Source organism: Acartia tonsa, chromosome 11 (genome assembly GCF_053477335.1).
Source record: "Acartia tonsa isolate MP-2025a chromosome 11, ASM5347733v1, whole genome shotgun sequence".
Lineage (NCBI taxonomy): Eukaryota > Metazoa > Arthropoda > Copepoda > Calanoida > Acartiidae > Acartia > Acartia tonsa.
Window position 1 is genome coordinate 40,538,664 of NC_137270.1, and position 14,427 is coordinate 40,553,090.

General features: G+C 32.3%; 1 protein-coding gene across 1 annotated transcript in view; it reads right to left on the reverse strand.

The window, feature by feature from the left end:
• cnk (connector enhancer of ksr) overlaps positions 1 to 14,427 on the reverse strand; it is a 138,345-nt gene that overhangs the window by 24,623 nt on the left and 99,295 nt on the right. The window contains exons 7-9 of the mRNA XM_080177254.1: positions 13,231 to 13,319; positions 12,163 to 12,264; positions 8,251 to 8,377 (exon numbers count right to left, since the gene is read on the reverse strand). Coding sequence (XP_080033380.1) covers positions 8,251 to 8,377; positions 12,163 to 12,264; positions 13,231 to 13,319 — 318 coding nt within the window. The remainder of the gene's footprint in view (positions 1 to 8,250; positions 8,378 to 12,162; positions 12,265 to 13,230; positions 13,320 to 14,427) is intronic.

The window sequence follows — 14,427 nt, forward strand, 5'->3', positions numbered from 1 at the left end:
TTGTCTTATTAAAAAAAAACACCCTGTAGCATTAAAATATCAACATATTTTAGCGTAAAACTGTGATGTTATTCTTCAACTAAATTTGTCATTCGAACCAGTCTTATCGGTTTGGGTTCGTGGGAGATATGGAGCAGTTTTTAAAAGTACCCAAAATGACAAAAGTACAAATTTAGATAATGGACCATAAGTTTATTTACATTTCCAATGATGATAAAGCATCGTATAATAGACAGCTTTTCGCGGGATATTAAAATAAAGAATTATAAGGTCGGCTTTGTTCACCCCAAGGGCCAGAAACCTGGGCTAACAAACTGGTTTTAATTTCATTATTTTTATTCTTTTATTCGTAGAACATTGTCTTTAATTTGATGTTATACATGATTTTTCAGTTTAGCCGAGAACCGGTTTTAAACCAATCAATATTAATCGGTTTCGAAACCATACTACAAAAAATGTTTAAAAACTGAGCGACAAATTACGACTCCTAAATTTTCTCAAATCTTCGCCCTTGTTTCATTTTTGGTGGTCTTAAAAACCTTCCAAAATTTTTTATTGGACTGTTTATTACACTGGTCCCTAAAGATTTCTAACAATGTTTTCTTGTTCGTTAAACAACTTTGGGTACTTTTATTGAATTTTCATTTGTTGGTTCATTAAGTTGAGTGTCCAAAGGTAACAAGCAATAATTAAAACCTAAATAATGGGTAGTTTCGTGTATTATCATTGAGGATGTACATTAAAAGAGGGGTAGGTTTCTAGTAGAATCCGTAAAGGTGTGTGTATTAAGGCTTAAAAATAGTAGTAGAACGATAATATTCACTAAATATGTGTATTCCTTATTGAAAAGAACTATAGACAATTTTTATTAAAAACAAGGATGACAACATCCATAAAAGCGAAGCACTGAAACGGTAGGACAAACGGACATTAACACTTGTATAGTGTTAGAATTTAATAATTATCATAATACAAATTTATAAGAGTCAAAGCAAAACTGTAAGTAAATTTGTTGTAAAACTGCTTGATACAGGTTTAAAATGTTTAAAATGGACGTACGGACATTTTGGTAATGATTATAGAGTTGTTACGCTTTCTAAATCGTACCTAACTACTAAAGGAATCACCATGCAAAATTTAAAATCGATAGGACAATTCTAACATGCCTAAATTAACGGAAAAAGCTATCCGTTACGGACGTACGGACCGACCCTAATTATAGAAAAGCTTCGCTTTTAAAAAGTTGGCATAAATTTGTATCGTTCTACTACTGTTTTTTACTTATAACACATAACCTTTACGGATTTTACCATAAACCTACCCCTCTCTTTATTGGCCATTGTCTTATCCCATTAGATCCCTGCTAAAAGGCTCATAATTTAGAAGCTGTCTTAACAACCGTGTGATTAATTGACAATAACTGCCATAAACTTAATGTGCTAATAAATCTAAAATTTATTTCTTTTATTCTAAAATTTGGCTGTTAAAAAAAATTGAGTTGCTTTTCATTGCAACTACTGTAGGGAGTGGCTGTTTGTAATAGCTACTGGCAAAATAGAAATCTATAAGGGGGGGGGGGGGGAAGTTTGTACACTTATAGGAAATGAAATTCAGTACCAAAGTTTGGGAGGGTCGTATGGGGTTGTTTGTAAAGTTATCAACCTAATTCTTTTTGTAGGCTCTCTTATATGACTTGATATACACGTATTTCTTTGAAAATTGAATTTCGGTACTTTCCTTCTAGGGGCTTGTGGAGCAAAAGACCCCCCAAAACACTAAAAATATGAGCTCTGACCTTATTTTTAAAGATATCGACCTGATTTTTTCTTTATAATACTTTTTCAACATACCCGAATCAACGAATCATTACAGATTTCATTTTGGGACTTTCCTTCTAGGGGCTTGTGGAGCAAGAGACCCCCAAAACACAAAAATATGAGTACTGGGCTTATTTTTGAAGATATCGACCTGATTTTTTTTATAATACTGTTTTAACTAAACCGAATTAAAGAACCATTACAGATTTCATTTTGGGACTTTCCTCTTAGGGGCTTTTGGAGCAAGAGACCCCCAAAACACAAAAATATACGTACTGGGCTTATTTTTGAAGATATCACACTCATATTTTTATGATTTTTGGGGGTCTCTTGCTCCACAAGTCCCTAGAAGGAAAGTCCCAAAATGAAATCTGTAATGGTTCGTAGATTCGGTTATGTTTAAATATTATTTATATATAAAAAAAGCAGGTTGATATCTTTAAAAATAAGCCCAGTACTCATATTTTTGTGTTTTGGGGGTCTCTTGCTCCAAAAGCCCCTAAGAGGAAAGTCCCAAAATGAAATCTGTAATGGTTCGTTAATTCGGTTAAGTTAAAAAAGTATTATAAAAAAAAATCAGGTCGATATCTTCAAAAATAAGCCCAGTACTCATAAGACTTTCCTTCTAGGGGCTTGTGGAGCAAGAGACCCCCAAAAATCATAAAAATATGAGTTGTGGGCCTCTCTTTTAAGATATCAACCTTATTTTTTTATATAATAAAAAAATACTATTTTAACATAACCGAATCTACGAACCATTACAGATTTCATTTTGGGACTTTCCTTCTACGGGCTTGTGGAGCAAAAGACCCTAAAAACACTAAAAATATGAGTTCTGAGCTTATTTTTAAAGATATCAACCTGATTTTTTATATAAAAATACTATTTTAACATAACCGAATCTACGAACCATTATAGATTTCATTTTGGGACTTTCCTTCTAGGGGCTTGTGGAGCAAAAGACCCCAAAAACACTAAAAATATGAGTTCTGACCTTATTTTTAAATATATCAACCTGATTTTTTTAGGAACACTTTTTTTAACATAACCGAACTTAGAAACCATTACAGATTTCATTTTGGGACTTTCCTTCTAGAAGCTAGTGGGGCAAAAGACCCCCAAAAAATATTTTTAGAGATATTGAGCTGATTTTTTTCATGAAAACTTTTTTCACATGTTTGAACTAGGTAGCCACTAATAATTTTATTTTGGCACTTTCCTTTTAGGGGAAAGTAGGGTAAAACACCTCCAAAACAAAATAAATTGAGTTCTCAGGTTATCTTTAAAAATAAGCTCAGAACTCATATTTTTAGTGTTTTGGGGGTCTTTTGCTCCACAAGCCCCTAGAAGGAAAGTCCCAAAATGAAATCCTTAATGGTTTCTTAGTTCGGTTATGTTAAAAAAGTATTATTTTAAAAAGATCAGGTTGATATCTTTAAAAATAAGCTCAGAACTCATATTTTTAGTGGTTTTGGAATCTTTGCTCCACTAGCCCCTAGAAGGAAAGTCCCAAAATGAAATCTGTAATGTTTTCTTAATTTGGTTATGTTAAAACAGTATTATTTTTTAAAAATCAGGTTGATATCTTAAAAAATAAGCTCAGAACTCATATTTTTAGTGTTTTTGGGGTCTTTTGCTCCACAAGCCCGTAGAAGAAAAGTCCCAAAATGAAATCTGTAATGTAGATTCGGTTATGTTAAAATAGTATTTTTATATAAAAAATCAGGTTGATATCTTAAAAAAGAAGCCCACAACTCATATTTTTATGATTTTTGGGGGTCTCTTGCTCCACAAGCCCCTAGAAGGAAAGTCTTAAAATGAAATCTGTAATGGTTCGTAGATTCGGTTATGTTTAAATATTATTTTTATATAAAAAAAGCAGGTTGATATCTTCAAAAATAAGCCCAGTACTCATATTTTTGTGTTTTAGGGGTCTCTTGCTCCAAAAGCCCCTAAGAGGAAAGTCCCAAAATGAAATCTGTAATGGTTCTTTAATTCGGTTAAGTTAAAAAAGTATTATAAAAAAAATCAGGTCGATATCTTCAAAAATAAGCCCAGTACTCATATTTTTGTGTTTTGGGGGTCTCTTGCTCCACAAGCCCCTAGAAGGAAAGTCCCAAAATGAAATCTGTAATGATTCGTTGATTCGGGTATGTTAAAAAAGTATTATAAAGAAAAAATCAGGTCGATATCTTTAAAAATAAGGTCAGAACTCATATTTTTAGTGTTTTGGGGGGTCTTTTGCTCCACAAGCCCCTAGAAGGAAAGTACCGAAATTCAATTTTCAAAGAAATACGTGTATACCAAGTCATATAAGAGAGCCTACAAAAAGAATTATGTTGATAACTTTAAAAACAAGCCCATACGACCCTACCAAACATTGGTACTGAATTTCATTTCCTATAAGTGTACAAACTTCCCCCCCCCCCTTATCAATCAATTTATCTATCTATCTTTATGTTGATCTTTACAATTAGATATCTTTCTATCTATCTATATTTAAAAGTTTTATAAAATATCTATTTATCTATTTTCATACAATTTTTAAAAACCGCTATGTAACAAAGAAGTTTTCTGGCATTTTACATATCATGCGATTGGACGTCAGCAAAGACCAAAAACAATTTTAAACCCTTATGTAAATTACGATCATTGGTTGAAATGTTTGCACACTACTAATTTTGAACAAACCAATCAAATCTCTGTAAAAGAACCCTAAATTGCTGAGCCTACAAATAAGACAACTTGGTTATAAAACTTTGGGTACTAGTGTAATTTACAGCCCAGTGTCCCCTCCCTCCCTGTTCATAGCTCCAGTTTAAGAGTAACTTATCCATCAAAAGGTTATTTAAAGAACAAACATAATATAATCATGAATAAGGCCTTAGGTCAAAATCAAGAATTTAAAGGTATAAGACAATGGACGATAAATTGCCATACATCTACAATGATAACAAACACATTTTACCATATTGTAGATTAGAATCAATGGTTGAAATGTTAGGACACTACAGTTTGAACTGACCAATCACAATTCAGTTAAAGTGCCTAAAGTTTTTGTCCCGTCCAACTAACATAGGACATTTTCCTTAACTTTAATTATCTTCTGTTCCTGGGAAAATTTGGCCTGTGAATTTCTGACCCAACTAATCACATGAATATGTAATTAGGGAAAAAATGACCGATACAAAAATAGAATAAAGAAACATGGTCAGGGTAATTACTCTATAGCTATGACATGTCTGTCCGTCTGTCTGAGAAAGAAAAATTATAAAATTGAATGTTAATATTTTTTTACTTCAAACAACCTCCCCCCAACCTTCAATAAAAAAAACTATTTAAAAACATGAATTGTTTAAATCCGTATTCATGGTTAGTTAAGGTTTTGAAAAGCGGGGGTTAGAAGAGCTCCGCAGGGGCAAAAAAACGTAAAAAAGGAAAGAGGGGAGGGGGGGGGGGTTATCAGGGGAACATTTCATAAATTCACATTTTTATTTATTTTCTTTAAGAACCAAAATAATAAATCTCAACCTCAAAAGAAGAAAAATATCTTTAAAATCAGAAAGCTTAGATAAGCATAAAACTGTAAAAAAAAACTAGACCAATTTTTAAAGAAGCGAATATACTCTGAAAATAAGCTAATAAGTTATGTATCTAGTTAGGCGGGAAAAATATTGAGAAAGGTCATGTATAGCATCGTATAGTAGATAATTGTCCATGAAAATTAAAATAAAAATCATAGAATTAATATCAATTTTGTTAGCAAGGGCCTTATAAATTTATAATTTTTTATTTTGATATCCGCGGAAAGCTGTCTATAATATAATATTTATTTTAAACCGAGAGATGTATTATATCGTATTAGAGACAATTTTCCATGAATAATAAAATAAAACGCGAATTATCTTAGGATGGTGGAGATACCCTATGCCAAAATATTGATAAATGTTTCCATGACCTATAAGCTTCAATATAAAATAAGTGTGAACAATGTTACTTCTATATATATAGGGAGATCTAGAAACCCATAGAATGGCAAATGTCAACGCGTTTTAAAATTAAAAAGTTTCGCTTAAATAAAATAACAATGTTCTTGTATTCGTACTTTAGTTCTATATATTTAACTGGTTTATTCAAAATCATTAACTTTTGTAGAATGTTTATGTCCATAAGTGGCGAAGCAACAATAAGCTGATAAACGAACAGTAAACTGTAATAGTAGATTAACAGGAATTATGTCTTTTTGTGTGTGTACTGAAGGATCTTGATAACCGCTGAACCGATATGGTTACTCTTATAGTGTAAATTCTTATATTTCCTGGGACGACTTATAACTATTTTGGGGAAGGGTCAAGAGAAATCACTACTGGAATTTTTTTCTTTTTCTTTTTAAAGCCAAAAATGTAAAGTTGAGGGTCGACTACCTTAAACGCCGCTAGTGTAAAAAAAAGGCATGTAATATTTGAAAGTCATTAAATATGCCACAATTTATTATGAATGGAGAAAAAATGCACTAAAAGAAGCTACAAATAAAAAATAGGACGTACAAACATACCCCTAAACAATAAAGTAGCTATTGACTACGGAGATACAGGGATCTAAAGGGATAAGACAATGGCCGATAAATTGATGTCCATCCCAATGATAATACACAAATTACCCCTTCTGTATATTAAAATTAGTGGTTAAAACTTTGAACATCCAACTTCATGAACCAAGTCCCCAAGGTTTTTAAGCAAATAAATAATAAAAACTTTGGGGACTAGTGTAATATACAGTCCCTTGTTCTCTCCCTCCTTTTGTATTTATTTTTGTATGGAAGTCCTTTTGTTATTTATCTTTTTAACCTTTGTCTGCAAGCTCTAACGGTAAATAATAAAGAATTTCCTATTATTAAATCAATTCTAAACCGATAATTGAAACCAAAACATATTTGATAATATGAAAAAGACTTTATTTGTGATGAGGTAATAATTTTGATCTTGTAGTGTAGTGCAGTTATCTAAAGGGATAAGACAATGGTCGATAAATTTAAGTACATTCCCAATGATAATACACAAAAATACCATATCTGTAGATTACAATATGCGGTTGAAACGTTTGTACACTTAATAAACCAACCAATCAAAATACAATAACAGTCCCAAAAGTTGTTAAGCCAATGAATAAGAAAACGTTACTGTAAAACTTTGGGGATAAGGTGATTAGGATAAAGTGGGTACCAGCGTAATTTGGAGTCCAATGTCCTCTCCCTCCCCACCTGCCTTCCTTTTAGTGTATATATGCATTATAACAATGGATATAGAATACGTGGATATATCAACAGGGGAAAAATTAAGGTTGATAATATGGACCTCATTCTATGAGCAGTTTGTTCATCTAGTAGGAGGGGAGGAAATGAGGTAAAAGGAGTGAATAGGTGGTATCGTTATTTTAGCCAGGTGCGTGTATCACTTTAATAAATTGCATGAAAATGTGGTGCAACATCCAAGTAATAATAAATCGATTATAATATCCATATATGCATTATAATATTCAAAGCAAATACACTAAAAATAAAAGATAATATCCTTTTTGTTTATCGAAGTACCCCTCTTAAAATCACGAAAGAGTTGATTAGTTGGTTCAAACTTACATTGCAAAGGAATTTGTATCTGTACGAGATCAAGCACAAATAGGTATGTTTGAGAGCAGTGTACTTTGTAATCAAAGAAGATAAAGCACTTTTAGCATAAAAAATGCTGGAAAACTTAGTTATATTCATGTTTGTATAAAGTTTAATGTAAAGTAGACAATTCTTTCATATATAAAGGGTGGGGGGATAGGGGTTAAACCAACTTATTGTAAATCATTAGAATATTGTTCTTTTCATTTTTATTCTCTCTTCTCTTTCTTTTGTGTAAACAATCAGAACCAATATCTTTTATTTATGTACAATAGATAGATACTAGCGGCTACGACCCTAGAGGCTTCTAGGGGCACTTGAGGGGGGGGGAGTTGAATCACAAAACCTATTTTTTTATTTCGTTTTTTTTTTTGGGGGGGGGTGGGTAATTTTATTCGAGGGGCGATTTCTCTTGGGAGGGTGGTTATAAAATAAGTTATAAACCTACCCGGGACCTATAGGAAGCTACCCTGTTATGGAGAACCTGATCGGTTCAGCGGTTAGCGAGATTCTTCGGTACAAACAGACAATAGGAAAATAGTGTTGGAACAATCAGGTAATTTTGTGTACTATCATTGGGGATGTACTTCAATTTATCGGTCATTGTCTTATCCCTTTAAATCCCTGATATCCAAGACTCCAGCAGTTTAATACTTTTATTACTTAAAGTATTTTACACCATTAAAATGTGAATTTTCTACGTGGTAAACAATATTTTTAAGAAAAAACATAATTCTAATTGAGAGAAAACATCAAGCAGCAGCTTACCTGTACAATTTCATCTCCAGGTTGAATTCTGGCGGACGGGTTTATCACATTGACCTCTGTGACCAGGTGGACACCTCCTATCTGCCCTCCCTCCACCACGATACCCAGCTCCTCGTCAGCTTTCTTCCTAAATAGATAGATGGATAGAGAGAAGGTTTATAGATGGATAGTAGTCATAATTGGACGTGGTGAATATTTTAACAAGGGAAAATTTTGGTTGCTAACATGGAATTCGTTAATAGGTCAGTTCATTCATCCAGAAGGAGAGGAGGGTTGTGGGTTAAGGGGCTAAAAAGGGGGAATCGTTACTTTAGCCCGCTGCGTGTTTCATTTTATTGGAGAACCTGAAAATCTGGTGTAAAAACCAAGTAATAATATGTCTATTCATATAGACAAATAAACAAACTTCTAGACATTGAATTAGTGTATACGATGACTGATTTTATTAAAATGAATTTCTATAATTTCTATCCCTTTAGATCATTGTATTTATTGCAGTTGAACTTTAAAATGCGATTGATAGATAAACAAAGTTAGTAAAGAGACAGATAGATAGATAGAATTGTTTTTAATGAACTGATTGATTGATTAGAAATCTCTTAATTAAATGCACTGAAACATAGAATAAAATATAACGTAGATTTATTAACAGATTAACAGCTAAAAAACATTTTTAGACGGGGTAATTTTTTATTTATTTCTCTTTTCTTTTTTTAGGAGGGTGGTGCTAACCTCCCCAAAAAGAGTCATAAACCTACCCAAGACCTATGAGTAGATACACTGTAAAGGATAATCATATCAGTTTAGCGGTTAGCGAGATCCTTCGGTACAAAAAGACACAGAAAAATATTAGATTTAAAAAGAGAAAATTTTAGAAAAATTGGTGAAAACGCCAACTTAACTTGGTTGAATATGCCAAATTGAAAATGAATAAAAAGGATGAAAATCAAAGTGTGCCATCAATTCTGCACATGTATCACATTATAAAATTGCATAGATTTGCAAGAGCATAAGTTGTTCATTCCTAATTGCTTCATCAAGAATAGAAAAAGTACTTAAAATTACAATTTTTCTATGATCTTTTTCTTTGGCTAATAAACTTTTATGGTTATTTTGCTTGTCATCATTGGAGATGCATATCAATTTATCTTTCATTGACTTATCCCTTAAGATCCCTGTGTTGATCTAATGTTTACCTCCTACGGAAGGGAATGTACAACCGAAATCAATTCATTACCCAGAAATTGACCAACTTTAAACTTTCTTTTAAACGGACACTCGTAGATTTTTAGTTTTAATTGCAAAAGTATAAAAAATTACAAGATTAAAGCTTAAGCATAAGGAAAAAGGATAAGAGGATGAATACTCACCCCTTTTTCATGGTAAAATACTACTTCCCCATCCCTAAATTTAGAAGCAGACGAAAATCAAAAACCGCCCAGGGCTTTTTGTAAGTCAATCATAAATAATAATGTGAATAAAAAGAAAAGCGATATTTAGCAAACAGCCTTTTTAGAAATAGAAGGATTCATCTTTCATGAACAAATTTTTTTAAATAAAAATAAAATTCTATGTAATTTTTAATTAAAACATTAAAACGAAAATATCTAATCTAATATTCTTGCCCTAAATATGGAAATAGTAAAAAGTAAAAAAATATTTTTTTTAATAATTTTTAATCCTCCCATTTGAAAAGTAGTGGAATAGCAATAAATTTTAGCGCGGCAACAGCGCTGAGTATGCCTCTAGGCCCACTGCCTATTTTTGTGTCTTCTAGTTGCTTCGATTCCTCTCTTTTATTTTTTTCTCTATGAGCTTAAGATATCAGCTACTACTGAACTAGTTTAATTTCCAAGTAAGTTTCAAGCTATTTTTCTAACCCCTCTCAAAATAATTCAAAAATAGAGCCCCTAGATGCTATGGGCGTTGCTGCTAGTATTAAATAAAGTAATTAACTATAATAAATTTATGTACCTACACCCTTAAATTATGATAAAAAATGTCTTTATTTTAGCTAAAAAAACATAAATATACAATATACCTACCGTTTAGTCTAGAAGCAAATTGAAAGCCAGTTAATTGAGATTTTTGTGCAACATCGAGAAAAAACATTAGAATGTTAACAATGAATATATTATTTTATTTGGATCTTACACCAGATTTACGTTTATTCGAACAAAGTGAAACATGTAGCCAACTAATACAATGCCCCCCCCCCCTTTATCTTATCCCCTCCCCTACTACTGGATGAAAGGACTGATCAATAAATGAGGACCATACTAGCAACCTAAATTAATATCGTAATATCCACGTACATCCTATATTCTGGAGATGTGCGATTTCCATAGGTGATAATTATTTTCAATTATTTTTAAAGGTTCCAGGACAAACGCAGGAGTGTTAAAATATTAATTTTATTTAGTATTTCTATACAGATTAGGTTAGGTTAAGATATGAATGAACAAATAAGCCCCCCTGCAGGGTTTAGGTAGGCATTTAAAAAACCTATAAGATGGTCTAAAATAGGTTAGGTTAGGTTAAGTGTCCACTCCGACGTTTGGGACTCCTGCGTTTGTCGTAGGACCTTTTTAAAGAACGAATGATTAGCCATCCATAAAGTAAAAAGTCAGTTCCAAAAATAGAATTATAAAAAGATACCTAGTTTGATTGATAAAAGTATCTTTACTAAGTATTTTTAACAGGTGTTTGGAGTAATACAGCGGTTTGCGGTTTAGAGATGTATTGATTGTTTTAAATAGAATGTAAGATAATTTGTATTAAGTCTAGTTTTAGATAGATAAATAAAAATCCTTATATTGAAGTAACAGGATGTCTGAGTGTACCGAAGGATTTTGTTGCATATAAGAGGGGGGGGGGGGGGGGGGTTGCAACCATCTCGTAATCAATGATTTAATGGCACTTAGAATTCGAATTTCGATCTGAAATTTTCCATGAGTAATCCTTGGTAGGTCTATTTCCCTAAATCGAACAAAAAGTTGGAAAAGTAACGGCTGGCGGCTCAGCCATTTAGCCGTTTTTTGCCTATTTTCAGGGCAAATTCATCATTAATTACATAGGAATCGACAAAATTTTGGTTTATCATGTTAAATGATAGCAATAAACATTTTTAAAATTTCTAGTACCAACAGCTACCGGCTAAAACCGTTTGATAAGGTTTTTGAGCGACAAAAAGTATCATGTGGAGATAGGTTTCAAAAATGGCAGAACGGCTGGGCCGCCAGCCGTTAGCCGTTACTTTCCAAATTTTTGTTCGATTTAGGGAAAATAGAACTATCAAGGATTATTCATGCAAAATTTCAGATCGAAGTTCGAATTCTAAGTGCCATTTATACATTGATTACGAGATGGTTTCATTACCCCCCCCCCCCTTAGTTTAAATCTCGGCTCAACAATGCGTCATAAGTCATAACTTAGGACGTTAAACATGCTTTTTTCTGCTGCAATGTCAGATGCGCGACATTAATAGTTAGAGGTTTGGCAAATACCATGGCCCGAAACATGCGCAACTCATTACCATATCATATGCACAGTTATGACAAAGGTCGTGCAATTAAAAAGTTGGTTGTCTGATGGGGTGTTTCTTAGCCTAATATCCCAGGTGCTTGGACAGAAAAAGATTTAAATTTTTTGACAGCAGCCTCACCCGTATGAGGTAAGGGTTGTATGCAGGGATCTAAAGGGATAAGACAATGGCCGATTAATTGATGTACATCCCCAATGATGATAAATTGATGTAGATTACAAATAATGGTTGAAATTTAACAAAAGAATAAGAAAACGTTATTAGAAAACTTTGGTGACTTGTGTAATAAACAGCCCAATATCCCCTTCCTTCCTGGGCGATATGGCTAGCCGGTCACCAAAACCGCCAAAAAAACAAGGATAATTTACCTGAGAGTAGCGACGTCCAAGCTTGCGGGTTGCAAGAGCAGCGGGTCCCTCACCTCTTGGATAACTTGATCTGACAATTCTCCCAGCTTATCACAGCAATCTCTGTAATAGATAGATAGTTATATAGATAAGTAGATAGAAAGATAGATAGATGGACAGATAGTTAGGTAGGTAGATAGATAACTTGATCTGACAATTCTCCTAGCTTATAACAGCAATCTCTGCAATAGATAGATAGTTCAAAGTAATAGGATGTCTATGAGGCCTCTAGGGGCGCAGTCGCTAGTTTACTATATCAATGGAACAGAAATAGAAGGTGTATAAAATATGATAAAAATAAAATATAAAGCTCTTGATATTAAACTCCATATTTCATATGAATTTCTAAACAGAAATATAGGGAAGGTCATTGTTTCCAAAATATATTTTTTGTTTTTTTGGAGGGAGTGTGGGTCGTTGTTCTAGGGGCAATTTTTCTCAGGAGGTTGGTAGTACCCTTCCCTAACATAGTTATAACGCTATCCCGGACCATTTGCCAAATCATTCGGGACAAACAGACACAGATCCTGTTAATTTATATAAGGATATGTAATTTGTATTATTAACCGAACACAATATTTGAACGAGGGAAGGATTAAATTATCCTTAATTACCCAATCCATGTATCTCTGACCTCCTTCAAATATCTTATTCAGAGAGCTAAACATATTCAAAGGAATTTACTTGTAAAATAGATAGATAGATAAAAAGATACATAGAAAGGGACATAAATTCTGCTTTTTACATGCATTTTAATAAAGAAAACTTTTGTTAAATTTGTAATACAAAAATTGAACTAAAATCTTGCTAGGTATCTTTATTTTAGCATTAATTAAATGCGTTGCTTCATTCATTTGAAATAAAATATAAAAAAAGATACGATTGAGCAAAAATTGAAGTATAATCGAAAGAAACTAATAAAATTAGTTAGTTATCTTCATTTTGCATTGATTTAAGGCCTTGCTTTATGCATTTGCAATGAAATAAAAATATAAAAAATGACACCTAGTGAGCAAAAACTGAACTAACCTTATAACATCTATAGGTCTCTCAGCAAAGGCTTCTCTGTGTGTATTTGTAGCTAGCTCCAAACTCAAACCAATTAGAGTTGTGCGAACCTGAAATAAACAAATATTATTTAGCATTTTTGGGCATGATAGAATCGTCTTATTACTATGAAATGATTTAATTCATCTTTATTACAATAATATTTTGAGGACGTAATCAAGACAGAAAAGAATTTTGGACTGTTAAATTATACTGGTACCCAAAGTTTTCTGAATACGTTATCTCATCTAATGGCTTTTCATCTTTGGCTTTGGTTGGTTCAACAAGCAGCGTCCAAACAATAATTTCAATTTCCAAAAAGGATAATTTTGTTTCTCGTATTCATTCGAATCCGGTGGATAGGAACCGGTTCTCATCCATACGAAAAAACTATGTCTAGCATCGTATTATATCCAGCTTTCTACGAATATAAAAAGGTACAATCAAAAGATTAAAACCAGTTTTTTTAGCCGGTGCCTCCGGCACCTCGGGGCTAAAAAAACTAGTTTTGATCTTTTAATTGTACATTCTATATCCGTGGAGAGCCGTTTATAATACGATGCGAGAAATAACTATTATTTATTAGGGGGTGTAGGATTAATCTTTTTTAAAGTTGAAATTAAAACAAGAATCTATTTTCAATAATGAATGACTTTTGTACAATTTAAGTATTTTTTTTATAGATACTTTTTGTATTAATACGTGCAAAATAATTTTAGTAGTTGCATTTTAAATTGCAGCATTTCAAGAACAAAAAAAAGGGTTTGGGTGTCAAAAAAGTAATATATTAAGGATAAATTATACTAGTTATTTATCTCATCGTATTTAAGACAGCTTTCAGCACATATTAAAATAATATTATTAGATTAAAATCATCTTTGTTAGCTCCCAGGGGGTGCATAATAATAGATTTTTAAATTTTTTTTCATAATTTTCTCATAATAAAAAATCTAAATAAATATTGTCAGCTTCTTATTGATTAGCTACTTGGACATAATAATATCTGTTTTGCAGGGTTCTATAAATTATTATAAAACTTTGGGGACTATAGTAATAAATAGCCAAATGTCCCTTCCCTTCTTAAAACAAGAATACTTGCATTTTCTATAGAAAAATATCTAACAATATTTATAACAAGTATATCTTTATTGATTGCACAACACTTCTCTCTAAGTTGTA